The sequence below is a fragment of the Lynx canadensis genome, chromosome D4 (genome assembly GCF_007474595.2).
Source record: "Lynx canadensis isolate LIC74 chromosome D4, mLynCan4.pri.v2, whole genome shotgun sequence".
Taxonomy (NCBI): Eukaryota; Metazoa; Chordata; class Mammalia; order Carnivora; family Felidae; genus Lynx; species Lynx canadensis.
Window position 1 is genome coordinate 59,695,068 of NC_044315.2, and position 15,715 is coordinate 59,710,782.

The following is a 15,715-nucleotide window of genomic DNA, read 5'->3' on the forward strand; positions in this document are numbered from 1 at the left end:
TGACAGCTGAGGTCTGTTGGAAGATGTAGTCAAGAGCCTTTCAAGCAGAGAGGAGAGCATGTGCAAAGGCCCTGTGGAGGAGGGGAACAGAGAGTGTGAGGAGCCGAGAGGGCTGGCATGGCTGGAGTGGAGAGCTGAGGTAGAGTTTTCTGGGAGGTGAGTGGGCCTGGGCCAGGTGGAGCCCTCTGGGGCTCTGTGTGAAGGAGTGGTGTCTACATTCTAAGTGCAGTGGGAAGTAACTGGAGTTTTCCAGCATGGAGCTTATGTGATCAGTATTCTGTTTTGAAATGATCACTCTTGTTGCATTGTGGGGATCAAGGTGGAGGTGGGCCAGAGAGGAGATGGTTCAGATTTTAGCTCATCCTGGATGGGTGGTGGTCAGCTCAAGATGTTGGGAGGAAGACAGTAGGACTAGCTATGCATTGGATAGAGTAGTAGGGAGAGGAGGGGTTGAGGACAACGTGGGTTTCTAACTTGCATGGCCAGAAGGATGGCAGTGTCTGTCATTCACTAGTTAAGGAGAACCAGAAGAGATCTGGGTTTGGGTGGATGAATACAGGGCAGGGAGGCAAATTGTGAGTTCCATTTAAGACATACTGAATTTAAGAAGTGCCAACTCTGTAGTTAGATGAATAGCTGGGGAGCTCATGGACAAGGTCTGGGCTGAAGAGTCAAGCTGAGTCTTGTGGGCATTGGTGGCCATTGAAAGCATGGACATGGGTGAGAGGATCTGCTAATAGAGGAGTGATCCTTGGACTGAATGATGAGGAAATCCCGACTTTAGTGGTGGAATAAAGAATAATCCAGCAGGAGACTGAGAGGTAATGGAGAAAACCCAGAAAAGCACTGTTGATGGAAGCCTAGGGAACAGGGTGTTTCTCAGAGGAGGAAGTGGTCAACACTGGAATGCGGCTGAGAGATCAAGCCAGATTTGGGCTTGAAGTTTCCAGTGGATTCATGGTAGTTTTGGACTTTGGCCATAGCTCTTTCCATGGATGGGAAGGAGAAGCCAGGTTAGGGGGTTGAAGAGCAATGAGAGGTGAGGAAATAGAGGCAGCAAGTGTAGACAGTTCTCAGGAAGTTTCTAGTAAAAGGAAGAGAAAAAGGGCATCAAGTGCCTGAGAATATGATTGAATTCTCAAAAAGCAAAAAGGAAAGAAGGATTCGCAGTGTGACAGTTATCTCCTTTTCACAGGTGAGGAAACTGAGGCTCGGAGAAGCTGGGTCTCTCTTCTAGTCAATATGTGAGAGAGACTAAATTTGAACCTGTTCAGGGCAACACAGAGGAAAGCTCAGTACAAAGCATTCTGGAAGCTCAAGGGCGTGTGTAGCTAGCTCCCTGACTCTGGGCTCTGAGGAGCCACAGACACTCTGAGCCCTCTGCTCACCCACACATCCTCCTTCAGGGAGGGCCCATTGACGTTCTCATCTTCTCTTCCTGTAGCTTTTCATCATTTTGGTCTTGTCCTTTCTCCAAAGACGAGAGCACCGTAAGCAGAGAGATGATACTTCTCACCTCCTGGGGAACCGCTTTGGAATCATCATGTGAGTTGAGCTAAGGCTGATCTCTACAGCTTGGGGCACCCTGTATTTGGGGCCAACACCTATTATAAGGCCAGGATAACACCCCATTACCTCCCCAGCCTTGCCTCATCTCCACCGCTCCTTCCCCTCCCTGCCTCACCCCAACCAAGGGTGAGTTCTGGGGGTTCAGAAGTGACATCCAAGCCATTGCAGCCTCAGCACCCACGGCTGCCCAAATATGATTACAACGTCTCAAGGAGGTTCAGCTCACTATGGAAAAGGCCTTCCCAAAGTCAGCACTATGGCTGCCTCAGGAAGCAGGAGGAAGAGAGTTCTCGGTCGGCCACTGGCAGCAGCAAACGTTCATCCTGGCATGGCACCGGGAGGTCCCGCTGGACCAGGTGCCTTCAGGGCCGGTTTCTGGCTCTGCCATTCTGAGTCTCTGCACCCCTTCTCACATTTTTTCTTAAGCTCTAATTGCTCGTATCTCTGCCCCCTCACTTTCAATGATTGATGATAATCATGATCATAACACATATAGCAGTTATCACATGGTGACTGTGACCCAGGCACTAGACCATTTGCTTTGCCTGCATTACTTGGATGAACACTCTTGCCAGCGTAGAATGCTGGAGGTTGTTATCCTCATGTAATGGATGAACAAACTCAGGCCCAGAGAGGTTGAGTGACGTGCCCAAGTCCACACAGCTAATGGGTGACCAGAGCTTTAACTGAGGTCTGGTTCCTATTTACTCTCATTTCCCCTGCACAATAGCCTAAGCAGGCTCATGTGTGTAAACCTGTTCAAGTTTCAGCCTTGGGCTCTGGAGAAGGGAGAGGAAACCACGGTGTCAGGACCAAGGCTAGTGGTGACCTAGGGCTTCAGGGTGACAAATCCACCTGCAATGTCCAGGGACCGCCTGTACCAGTTCTGAGTAGCAGACTCATCCTGGATATCACCTGTTGGAGGGGTCAGCCTCTCCCAAACTGCCAGGTCTGAGCCACACTGGTTGGGACACAGAGGCAGACTCTGCCCTGGGCATTTGACTTGCAGGGCCTGGTGCAGGGCTTCTTAAGAAGTGGGAGCTCTGTATGGGTCATGTCAAACTGCTTTGAATTCAGTTGACAATGGCACCACTCGCTTGCTCCCTGGCCACCTTCCCATCAAAACCCCTGCTTTTCTGAGTAGTTCCAGCCCATCCCCCTCACTCATGAAAAGCCCCTCACATGTGTGTGGCATACCACCGTTTGTCAAGCAGCCCTTCATTTGCCGCCCACGGTGTCTCTGTGACATGAGCAGAGCGGGGCTTGCCATCTGTTTAAAGATACATAAACAGTCTCCCTTATTTCTAAGGCACTACAGGGAGGACTGATTGAATGCAGGTCGCTTCAACAAAATGGGTGTCCACGAACATGCAGTGAGCACCTACTCTTTTCAAGGCTCTGTGCTAGGTCCCCACCCCTTGAAGCTTGTAGTTTCCTAGACAAGCAACAATGCAGAGGGGCATGCTAAAACACGGACATGCCCACTTAGTGCTTGGGGGACACAGCAAGGCAGGAGCTAGGTGGGCCTGCTGGAAGTGGTCAGAGTAATGGCAGGGGCGGGGACTTCCTGGAAGAGGTGCTCCTTGAGCTGAGCCTTGAAAGTGAAGATGAGCAAGACTAAGGGGGTATGAGGTGAGATCCAGATCCTGCCTCCAGATCCCTACCTCCACGTGTAGCTCCCCAGTGCCATCCTGAGTTTTCATCAAAGCCACATCAGATGGCATTTCAATGGGAAAGTATTCTCTTCTTTCCAAATGTGATTGCTTACTTTGATGTAGACAAAGTATTTTGGTCAGAAGAAGAAACAGCTATCCTGTAAAGTTTGTTTATGTAAAAGGAAAAGAAAGGATTTTTGTAAAGTTACAGAGATTTCACAGAAACTGGCAAGGCCGGCCTCATGGTAACTGGAACTTTGAGATGGGCATCTCTGGGAGACTGATTTTATTTGTGCCTCCTTGTGTCACAGGAGCCCCTCAGCACCACTTTACTATTGTCCTCTCTGCTGTCTGACTTTATAATATGACTTAGGATTTCTGCTTCCCGAAAATCTCCACTTGCCTCTAGCGCTGACTCTGATTCCAACTTGCCATGATTTTCCAGAACAGAATTTTAACAGCTAACTGGCTCATGTCCTCATGGTGTGAAACCCTTATATGAGACCGGGCGTCTGATTGGCTCATCCAAAGTCAGGTGGTCACCCCTGGTCCAATCAGCTGTGGCCAGGAAGGGACGCTTGCGTGGAACCAGCACAGCCAATGAGTCCCAGACCTTCCCAGGGATATTGGAACTCTTACAGGGGCCAGGCATGGGGCAGGCTCCCCAAGCCTGTCTAGGACATACTCCTCATTTTGATCTCTCAAGACATACTGCTTGTGTCTCTCATAAATGAAACCCATCCCATTTTTTTTTGTTGTCATGGCTATTGGTGTCCTTGCTTGTGTCCCCCTCCCCACACCCTTTCCCCTAAGGCTCCTCAAGGGCAAAGATTTTTGTCTTCCTCACCTCAGTACCCTGAATCCATGCCTACACCTAGAATTGGCACCGAAGGCCTCAGACAATGTCAGCTGAAATGAACAATTTGCTACCCGATAATCCCTCCTCAGGGTGGGGTTGCTATTTTGAAGGCTATTGGTGGGAATGAGCCACTCTCTGGCCTCACAAGCTGTTTCTCTTGTTCACAGACCTCTGGACTTTGTGGGCACCTTTAGTAACCGATGGTCTTATGGAATCGCCTTTGGGGCCACAGCCAATAAAGTCATGTTCTTGTTCTCAGAAGGGTACCAGCCCTTACATATCCCTCAGTGGGCACAAGGTAAGGGCTGCCTCATACCTGCTGGGAATTTTGTCATGGCAAGTCTTGCTCTCAGAGACTGCCTGGCCGGGGTTCCCTGGGATCAGGAAATAAACTTTGTGAGCAGTCAGTGTTCCCCACCTGTTACTTGCCCCAGGAAAATGCCTAGCCCACTAGGTCTCAAAGCTTATTTATGGGGCTTTCCCCCAGTGAGATTCAGAGCTCCTTTAGACTTAGAACAAAGGCTCAGAAAGTAGGTTCACCATCACCTACCCCAAAATCTCTCCTAAGTCTTAGCCATTGCTGCCTTCTTGATATCAACAAGCCCTAGGCTTCCTCCTCGCAGAACAATGCTTACTTCTTTGTCCCTTGGCCTGAGGTCTCGTCATTCCCCATGACTCATGTTCTCCCTGAAGGATCAACTCTAATTTACAGATTCAGCCATCCTAATACAATGACTCCAAACCTCTCTGTCCAGCCCGGCTCTCTCTCAGGGCCTCCAGACCTTTATGATCAAATACCTACCAATGCCTCATTAGTCTTTAGGGAAATGCAAATTAAAACTGAAATGATATACCACCACATACCTCTTTAATGTATACAATTTGATAAATTTTGACAAATGTTTATATCCATGAAATCATTACCACAATCAAGATAAGGAGCCCCTTAAGTCTCCTTGTCCCCTTTTGTAATCTCTCCTTCCCACTACCCTCACTACCCTCATCACTGATCTTTTTCCAGAATTTTATATAAATGGGATCATACAGAATGTACTTGTGTGTGTGTGTGTGTGTGTGTGTGTACGGGTGTGACCTTCTTTCACACAGCGTAGTTATTTTGAGATTCATACACATTTAACGTGTGCCAGAAATTCATTCTTTTTTGCTTCTGCATGGCACTCCACTATATGGAGAAATCAGAATTTGTGTACGCATTCATCTCTTGCTGGACATTTGATTTATTTGCAGATTTTGGCTACTGCAAATAAAGCTGCTATGAACATTTGTGTACAAATCTTTGTGTGTAGCTGTGCTTCCATTTTTCCTGGGTAAGTGCCTATGAGTGGAATGGCTGGATCATACACATCATGTAGTAGATCATACTTAAAAAAATTTTTTTAATGTTTATTTATATTTTGAGAGAGACAGAGACAGACCACGAGCGGGGGAAGGGCAGAGAGAGAGGGAGACACAGAACCCAAAGCAGGCTCCAGGCTCTGAGCTGTCAGCACAGAGCCTGATGCGGGGCTCAAACTCAGAACTGTGAGATCACGACCTGAGCGGAAGTTGTACGCTTAACCGACTAAGCCCCCGCCCCCTAGATCATACTTTTTAAAGAAATTGTCAAACTGTTTTCCAAAGTAATCGTTCCATTTTAGATTACCACCATCACTTATGTGAGACTTCCCGTTTTTCTCTCTCCTTAGCAACACGTGGTCAATCTTTTTATTTTTTACTTACATTTTTGTTGTTGTCAGTCTCTCTGACATTTTTTTTAATTTGAGTAGAGTTAACATGCAATGTTAAATTAGCTTGAGGTGTTCAAGACAGTGATTCAACATCTCTCTGTTATGCTCTGCTCACCGCAAATGTGGAGGTGTAATTTGTCACTGTACAACACTATTATAATATAATAATGACTATATTCCCTATGCTGTGCCTTTTTGTTCATTGACTTATTCATTCCCATACTGACAGCCTGGAAGTCCCTTTTACCCATTTTGTCCATCCCTCCACCCCACCCCCCTCTGGCAGCCATCAGTTTGTTCTCTGTACATATAGGTCTGATGCTGTTGTTGAAGAAAGAATACATGTTGGTGAGGATGTAGAGAAAAAAGGACTCTCATTCACTGTTGATAGGAATGCAAACTGGTATAGCTACTGTGGAAAACGGTATAGAGGTTCCTAAAAAATTAAAAATAGAACTACCATATGACCCAGTAATCCCATTACTAGGTATTTACCCAAAGAAAATGAAAACGTTGGGGCCTGGGGTGGTGAGTTGAGCATCTGACTCTTGATTTTGGCTCAGGTTGTGATCCCAGAGTTGTGATATCAAGCCCTGCATCAGGCTCTGCACGGAGCATGGAGCCTGCTTAAGATTCTCTCTCACCCCCCTCGGCCCCTCTTCCCTGCTCACACTTTCTCTCTCTAAAATAAAAACAAAAATCTAAACACTAATTTGAAAAAATGTAAGCACTCTATGTTTATTGCAATATTATTTACAATAGCCAAAATATAAGCAACCTAAGGTCCATTGATAGAGGAATGGATAAAGAAGATGTTTTATACACACACACACACACACACCACACACACCACACACACAATGGAATATTACTCAGCCATAAAAAGAATGAAATCTTGCCATTTGCAACAACATGGATGGATCTAGAGGGTATTTATTCTAAGCGAAATAGGTCAGAGGAAAACAAACACCGTATCATTTCACCCATATGTAGAATCTAAATACCAAATGAGTAGACAAAGTCTTTTTAATCTTAGCCATTTTTAGAGGTATGTAGTGATGTCTTATCGTGGTTTTAATTTGCATTTTCATGACTGGTAATGCTGATCATATTTTGATGTGCTTTTTGCTATCCCTATAGCTCTTTGGTAACATGTCCAAATCACTTTCCTTATTTATAAAAATTAGGTTTTTTATTTTCTTCTGAGTTTTGATAGTTCTTTAATCTGTACATGAGTCCTTTATCAGGCGTGAGAATTGCATTTGCTCCTAGTCTGTAGCTTGTTTTTTCATTCTACCAACAATTTCTTTTGAAAAGTTGCCTTAAAATTTTGATGAGATCTAATTTATTCATTTTATTTTATGGCTGATGCTTATGGTGTCATAGAAGAAATCTTTGCCTAATACAAGATCACTTAGATTTTCTCCTATGTTTTTTCTAGAAGTTCTATAGTCTTACGATATTTTGCTTTTAGGTCTGTGATACATTTTGAGTTAATTTTTTGCATATAGTGTGAGGTATCGATTGAAGTTTTTTGTTGTTGTTGTTTTTGCCTTTGTTTTTCCATTTTTTCCAGCACTGGTTATTTCAGAAACTTGTCCTTTGCCCACAAAATTGCCTTTGGACCCTTGTCAGTGTCAATTGGCTCCATAAGTATGGGTCTGTTTCTGGACTCTGTTCTGGACCCTGATCTGCAGTGTGTGAGGGTTCTAATTTCTGCACATCCTCACACACTATTTTCTATTTTGAAAACAGTTATAGCCATCTTAGTACAGGTGAAGTAGTATCTAATTACTGTCTTGATTTGCATTTCCCTAAAGACTGATGCTATTGAGCATCTGGCTGGGTCAGAATATCATTTCTTGGTTCGTGGCTCTAGATTCCTCTCTTTCGTTTTCACGAAGTGATTATATAGATGTATCCTCCTAACATCCTCATACTTTCCGAGTCTGCCTCTTGCCTTTGCTTTTTGTCTGGACCCCTGTTTCCCAGCTCCTAGTGTTCCTGTCCTTGTCATCTTGGAGTCTTCCTGTCTGCCTCCACGGGGGGCTCGGTCCCGGTATTGCAGCTTTGGTCTCTTGTATCTCCTGGCAGTTTGGGGTTCTTCTGTTCTTGGGCCTTCCTCCGCTTCCTCCCACTTCAGGTGTTGATACCAAATGGTCTCGAGACCTGACTTTGTTGTAGATGCTGTCTGCAGGTGTGGGTTGTGCCATTCTAGTTGCTCTGCCTGCTTCTAGGGCAGAGGCGCTTCTGGCAGATTACAAAATGATACTGTCATGGCTTCCATCCTCACAGAAAGTATTCCTTCCATGTCGTCCTTCCCTGCCAGCCTCCCACCCCTCACGGTCACATAAATACTCACCAGCCCCAACCAGCCATTTCCCATCCTCTGAGTGAGGAACGCCCTCCCTTCCCTTCTTCTCTCCATCTTACAAACTCCTGCTTATACTTCCTGGCCTTGTTGTATGTCACCACTTCCCTTCCCCGACCCAGACCCCAGGTGAAGTCAGTGGCTTCCTCTCCTTGTCCCCACAGCAGATTGAATATGCCTCTGTTAACACAGCACTCACCTTCCTCCCTGTCTTCTCTACTGGATGGTAAACACCTCAGAAAGCAAGAGCCTTCTTCATTCCAACTGCAGCCTTAGTGCCTGGCCCCAGACCCAGCTCAAAGCAGGCACTTTGTAAAGATCCTCTTGCATGAGTAGGTTTTCCTGGATCTTATTAGATCCTCTGAGAGCTAGTCAGTGGCAGAATGAATCTTATCACTGCCTTGTTTAGAGAGTATGTGATAGTTACAAGTTTTGTACACACACACACACACACACACACACGCACATGCACATCACCACTGTTCATGTTGCTATGGTGGCCTTAGTCTCAGTGATTGCTGTTTGTCCACTTATGGGGCCTGTCTCTGCACATCACAGTGTGAGCTAGCCAAGGGCAGGGACCAAATCTTCTTCATCTCAATAGTTAGCCAGGGCCTGGTGTGGAACAGGTCCCAGGAAGGGTCTGTTGCAAGAATGAAAGACATTCGTCCATTCGTCTTTACCGAGCTGGGGCTTGTCCACTCACCTCCTTGGGACCTGAGACCTGTGACAGGAAGTGGGCGTAAAGCCCTGTATCTTTGTTGCAACACCCCTGAGCCTGTGAGAAGAGAGCTCACAGGATCTCTGGCCCTGTCTCCCCCAGCCTTTGTACTTCTGATTGGAGGCATGGAAGTCGGCCTGTCTCACTTCCCCTTCTTTGCCTGCCTCTCGTCGGAGTTCCGGCTGGTCAGCTCCATCCTTGGCTTCAGCTACTCTCTGATCTGGTAAGACGGACGCTGCGTGTCTGCCCTCCTGTGACTCCTTTGCCGTGGCTGCACTCTGGACAAAGGGCTGGAGGTGACCCGAGAGCTCCCCTTGGAAGGCGACTTTGCCCAGAACTGAGGCCCATGATGGGCAGATGGAGTGACTGGTCCCAGGTCCCACAGTGGCCTCTCCCTGGGACTGCATGTAAGGCTGCAGGAGGTCAGGCATTCTTTCTGCTTCACAGGCCACTCGCGGTTAGAATATTCCAGAAGTCGGAGATGTAGAAAACTTATTTTTCTGTCAACTGCCCACGGTCCCACTGGGGGATGTAGGAGACCCATTTGGACGCTTCTTCTCTGTGCTGTCATGTCTCCCCTGGGAGCCCAGGAGAAAGTGCATGTGCCTTAACTTGGCATTTGGGGCCACTGCAGTCTGGCCTCCCCTGTCTGTCCATCCCTAACAGTCTCTAGCACACACCTCCAGTCACACCAGACTCCTGCGTTCCTTCATCCACCTGCTTATTCACTCAGCAAACATGCTGTTATATCCCTGCTATGGGCCAGGGAAAACACTGGAGAACAAGATGGACTCTTGTGGATCATGCATTCTGGCCTCTTTGCCTATATGTTGTTATTCTCCCCTGTGGGTTATCTTCCCTGACTTGGTCCATTGACAGATCCATGCTCATCCTTCATGGATCACCAACCCCACAGATGGAGAACTTCTTGACCCTCCTGTTGATTTCTGTGCTCTCAGCACTGGCCCCAGATCCAGCATGGAGCCGGTCCCAGGAATCCTTGCTGACTGCGCCCTCCCACGAGCACTCTGCTTTCTAGCTCCTGTCCCCCTTACTGAGCTGGTTCTCCTGCTACAGCACTTTGTGTGAGGCAGGGGTCCTCCGGCCCAGTGTGTGGGCCACTGGAGGGGGCTCACCAGCACCTGACACACCATGGCTACCATTCTTAAGTTTGTAAACAGCTTGCTTTATAAAATTAAAAGAGAGGGTATCCGGGGTTAGACCTGGGGGTAATACCATCTTCCGGCCGCTGACAAACCTTTGACCTGGGGAGGAATGGGTGGTGGGAATCAGTCAGCAGCTTGTGATCTTGGGAGATGAATCAAGCTTGACTATGGCCAGGAGTGTGTCTCACGGGACTAAAGCCTTGAGGCTCATTCCTCAGGGCAGTGTTTCCAGACAAGGCCAGTCCCACCAGAAGGAGCGTCAACACCAGTCAGAGACCTAAGCCTTGGTCCTGGCTCTGGGTGTGACTCTGGACAAATTCCTTTCCCTCTCTGGGGTCCCATGAGGGCAGGGAGGAGGAGATCACTCAGGGTCTTTGTGCTCCGCTGTATGGATTCCAGCATTGTGTCCTATACAAGGACATGTTAAGTGTATTTGGTGCGTGCACTTCGGCACAAATAGGGTGCTCAGTCTGGGTGGAGTGTACACAGAGGCCTGGCAACCAGCCCTCCCAAGGAGTAAGAAAAGAGGAGGTAGCTCCAGGCTGATGGGATCTGGGCTTCTTCCCAGGGGCTGTGCTGGGAGGGACCACAGTGCTCCAAGCCTTGTTTTTGTCCTACAGGTTTGCTGTCACCATCCTTTACATCATACAGTGTCCCCATGGGCAGGTGAGTCCCTGCTGAACTATGTTTAGAGCATTCAGTGCTTCACCACGACCAGTTTGCTGCGTGACATTGGACAAGCCTCTGCCACTCTCTGGGCCTCAGCTCCTTCGTATGACCGAAAGGAGAGCTGGAGCCATTCATGATGCTTCCATTTGTATAGCATCTTATGTTCATCAGGATGCTCATTCACAGACAGATGTTCTCTCAGTTGATGTTCACAGCAGCCCCTCGAGGTAGGGAACATCTCAGCAGACCTATTCTACAGGTAGGAAACTGAGGCCCAAGTTTTTTAAGTAACTCTTAAGAAATAACTGATTTGAGAGTTGACACCAGGTCTGGTTGACTACAAAGTTCATTTCTTTTTTTTTTAATTTTTTTAAGTTTTTCATTTATTTTGAGAGAGAGAGAGAGGGAGGGAGGGCAGAGAGAGAATCCCAAGCAGGCTCCACACTGTCAGTGCAGAGTGCTATGTCGGGCTTGAACTCACGAACTGTGAGATCATGACCTGAGCCGAATCCAGAGTCACATGTCTAGCTGACTGAGCCATGCAGGCACCCCTAATTTTCTTTAATGTTTTCTTTAATGTTTAATGAGGGGCATAGAGAGAGGAGACACAGAATCTGAAGCAAGTTCCAGGCTGCCAGCTGTCAGCACAGAGCCCGACACGGGGCTTGAACTCACAAACCATGAGATCGTGACCTAACTGAAGTTGGATGCTTAACCAACTGAGGCACCCAGACACCCTCCAAAGCTCATTTCTTTCCACTCCTTCATGTAGCTTAAGTTTCTCTGTCTATAAATGGAAGTCTCAGACTGGATGAACATTCCAGCTTTATCATGCATTGTCCTCAGAATTGGGGAAACTATTTCATCCATTTAACCTTGTACACCAGAAAAGAAAAGATGAAAGACTGAGTCACACTGCATCTATAAGGGTTACTGGGCAGGTAGGGGGAGCACCAGGAGGTCACCTGGGCCAGGAGCCTTGCCAAAACCTCTCCCAGACTTGAGTAACCTTGGAGGATTACAGGGCGTGATGGAGATGGGGAGCTGGACTGGAAAATGAACTTGGGGGCTGGGACTTCTGTCTGCATCTCTGGGCTGGGATTAAGAACATTCTGGCCTACCTCTGCCCAAAAAGATGCCCTCCTTCACTCTGCTCACAGTGCCTGAAATTCCAGATCACAGGCATTTTCTTTGGTGTCTTGGAGAGCTTCCAGTCTTCCTGGGGTTCTTTTGAAGTTCAGAACATTCATGGTTAATTGAAAGAGAGGGCAGGGCCTCACTTCTGTGCTCAGAATCACTAATGTTAAGAACCGCAGTGTGCTGGGTGTTCTAGGCTCAGTCCCCCAAATTAACTACTGCATAGTTCAAGGTGCTTCAAGGCACTTTGAAGGGTATTAGTACCTCCACAGTTCACTGGTAAGAAAGTGAGACTCAGGGGCTAATGGGACTTACTAGTTAAAAATCATGGAACTGGAACCCGACTAAGGTAATAAAGATTTCACTTCATGTTCTCAAATGAAGAATGTTCATGGAAACATTAGATATAAAAATGAGATGTTGAACAGGCTAAATGTCCTAATATTAGAGAGACTCTAAAGTTGATTCATCTAAATAGTGTACTGTTATGCAGCATTAAAAGTGATGTTTGCGAATAATTCATAGCCACATGGGGAGATGATTATGATCTAGATAGACCTATGTATTTGGTATAATATCAATTTATAACAGATAGAGATGTAAGGGTAGATACAGAGAAGACACTGGAATATTGGCAGTGGCGATATCTGATGTTTAAGTGGTGAACATATATTGGAGAGAAGATGAAGGGGAGATATGAGCCCCCACATCTCAGCATGTCTGTGTCCCACACCCAAACATCACAACATCAAAACCCTACTCCCCCATGGGGGCAAGTGCTCTGGAAACATAAAAAACATGAAACCAACTAGTAATTGTGAAAATAAGTTACAATATTGTTTGTCTTAAAACAGTGAAAAAACCCACTTTTTTTTTCATTAAAATGGAACTAAAATCATAGAAAAACTATGAGCACCATTTTGAGAGACCCGTATTCCCAGGAACTTGTGTTGCTGCCAACATGATAGCAGTTTGGACCCCCTTCCCCTTCTTTCCTCCCTTCTTCCCTCCCTTCCTCCCTCCCTTCCTTCCTCCCATCTTTCCTTCCTCCCTCCCTCCCTCCCTTCCTTCCTTCTTTCCTCCTTTCTTTCTTTCCTCCCTCCCTTCCTTCCTCCCTCCCTCCTCCCTTCCTTCCTCCCTTCTTTCCTCCCTCCCTTCCTTCCTCCCTTCTTTCCTCCCTCCCTTCTTTCCTTCCTCCCTTCCTCCCTCCCTCCCTCCCTTCCTTCCTCCCTTCTTTCCTTCCTCCCTTCTTTCCTCCCTCCCTTCTTTCCTTCCTCCCTTCCTCCCTCCCTTCCTTCCTCCCTTCTTTCCTTCCTCCCTTCCTTCCTTCCTCCCTTCTTTCCTCCCTCCCTCCCTTCCTCCCTTCTTTCCTCCTCCCTTCCTTCCTTCCTCCCTTCTTTCCTCCCTCCCTTTCCTTCCTCCCTTCCTCCCTCCCTCCCTCCCTCCTTCCTTCCTCCTTCTTTCCTTCCCCCCTCCCCTCCCTCCCTTCCCCCTTTTCCTCCTCCCTCCCTCCCTGCCCTCCTCCTCCCTCCCTCCTTCCTCCCTTCTTTCCTTCCTCCCTCCCTTCCTCTTCCTTCCTCCTTCTTTCTCCCTCTTTCCTCCCTCCTTCCTCCTCCCTTCCTCCTCCCTCCCTCCCTCCCCCTCCCTTCCTTCCTTCCTTTTTCCTCCCTCCCTCCCTTCCTTCCTCCCTTCTTTTCCTCCCTCCCTTCCTCCCTTCCTTCCTTCCTTCCTCCTTCCTCCCTTCTTTCTCCCTCCTCTCTCCCTTCCTTCCTCCCTTCTTTCCTCCCTCCCTCCCTTCCTTCCTCCTTCTTTCCTCCCTCCCTCCCTCCCTCCCTCCCTCCCTCCCTCCTTCCTTCCTCCCTTCTTTCCTCCCTTCCTCCCTCCCTCCCTCCCTCTCTTCCTTCCTCCCTTCTTTCCTCCCTTCCTCCCTTCCTTCCTTCCTCCTTCCTGCCTCCTTCCTCCTCCTCTCTGTTTCTCCTTCTCTCCACAGTCTCTCCCTCTCTCTCATCTGCAACCCTCTGCTCTGTCTGTCCCCTCCTCACCCCTCTTTCTCTCCTTCTCTCTGTCGTATATTTTTCCAAAAGCATCATTTAATAACTAATCAGAAAAGCTGTGAAAGCCCTTCTTATAAAACAAAATGGGTTGCTAGAGGGGTTGTGGGCGGGTGACCGTCTAAATGGGTAAGGGGCATTAAGGAATCTAGTCCTGAAATCATTCTTGCACCATATGCTAACTTGGATGTAAATTAAACAACAAATAAATTTTTAAAGAATGGGGGTGCTGGGATTCACACCCAGGCTGCTGGACTCTAGGCCCACTGCTCAGGCGGGGGTGTGGGGCTGGGGGAGCAGAACATCGATCACTGACCGCCAAGCCCTGGGAAGGTGGGCTTGGTGAGAGCGGGCCCGCAGGCAGATTCCTGTCCACAGCTTCCCGGGCAGCCTGGCCCTGCCCCCTAGAGCCCGGGCTCCATGCTCTGCTTCTGTTGCAGTTTTTGGGGAAGTACGAGACCGTCATGTTCTACTGGCCCTCACTGCTGTGCCTGGCCTTCCTGCTGGGCCGCTTCCTTCACATGTTTGTCAAGTCGCTGAGGGTCCACCTGGGCTGGGAGCTGCAGATGGTGAGTACTGAGTATGAGCACCGTGTGTGCACTGGCAGGTCTAGTCTTCACAGCAGCCGTGTGAGGCAGGTGCTATTTTTACTTCTCCCATTCTGCATGAAGAGACATGGGCCGAGAAAGGTGAGTTGTGTCGCCCGAGGTCATGTCGCCAGCCTGGAGCGGAGCCAGACCTGGAGCCAGAGAGTTTGGTTGTCGAGCGAGGCTCTCTTTAACCACTGTGCTCAATCTAAAAGAGCAGCTTTACCCAGATTCCTGCCCTCTGTGACGGTAACCCTCAAAGGGACCGAAACCCTAACAAGGATCTGTGAGCCCCAGCATACACCTCTCTGTTTTCTCACAGGAAGAAAAGCCTTTCCTGGAAGTTCACCAGGCGGAGCATGTCAAGCGGCTCCTGAGGAGGGCCCCCCTGCAGTAAGCCCCCGTGTGCTTCATTCCCCCCTCCCCGGCCCCTCCCTCCTTCCTCCCCCCCCCCCACCCAGGTATTTGTGCCAGTGTTGATGAGCCCTGACAGTGCGGGAGACCCTGAGATGACTGGATGGGCACATTAGTCAGGACTCTTGTTTGCTGATGACAGAAACTCAGCTCAAACTAGATTAAAGAGAAAAAGCAAAACGTGTGGCCTTTCATAATTAAAAACTCTAGAAGTGGTCGGTTTCCGATGCAGACGGATCCAGTGGCTTCACTGATATCAGAACCAGGGCTGGTTTCCTCATTTCTCTTAGCTCTGCTTTGATCTGTGTTAGACCCGTAGTTAGGTGGCTTCCTCCCCGTGGGGCCCTCAGAATCTCTAAGCTTGTACCCTCCCTGGTTTAAGATCACAGGAAAGAGAAACTTTCCTTTCTAATAATTCAAACCAAACTCCTATGAGTGGGTTTCATTGAGTCGCATCAGACCACATGCGTTCCCAGAAACCAATTACTGTGCTATGGTGATTAGAGTAAATGGATCGTTAAGCCTGTCATATGTTCATCTTTGGAACTAGGAAGTTGTTCAGCCTCACTTAAGCAGTAGGACTGAGGGGAGGGAGCAGGTTCCCAGAGAAACAGTGCAGGGGCTGTTACCAATACCAGGGGACATAGCTCATGGCCAAGCAAAAGCAGTGATCAACCCTATCCCTGCCACTGCCACTGTGTACAAGGGGATAAGCCCCACAAAAGGGATGTGTCTAATCCAGGGTCATACAGTGGCAAAGCTAGTACT

General features: G+C 48.2%; 1 protein-coding gene across 5 annotated transcripts in view; it reads left to right on the plus strand.

The window, feature by feature from the left end:
- Window positions 1–15,715, plus strand: part of LOC115499833 (stimulated by retinoic acid gene 6 protein-like) — a 54,156-nt gene that overhangs the window by 15,585 nt on the left and 22,856 nt on the right. For 3 of the 5 annotated variants that reach the window (XM_030294034.1, XM_030294030.1, XM_030294029.1), the window contains 6 exons: window positions 1,445–1,545; window positions 4,251–4,381; window positions 9,026–9,146; window positions 10,710–10,755; window positions 14,387–14,515; window positions 14,856–14,926. In XM_030294034.1, the coding sequence (XP_030149894.1) occupies window positions 1,445–1,545; window positions 4,251–4,381; window positions 9,026–9,146; window positions 10,710–10,755; window positions 14,387–14,515; window positions 14,856–14,926 (599 nt within the window). The remainder of the gene's footprint in view (window positions 1–1,444; window positions 1,546–4,250; window positions 4,382–9,025; window positions 9,147–10,709; window positions 10,756–14,386; window positions 14,516–14,855; window positions 14,927–15,715) is intronic. The other 2 variants (XM_030294032.1, XM_030294033.1) reach the window with 1 other exon arrangement.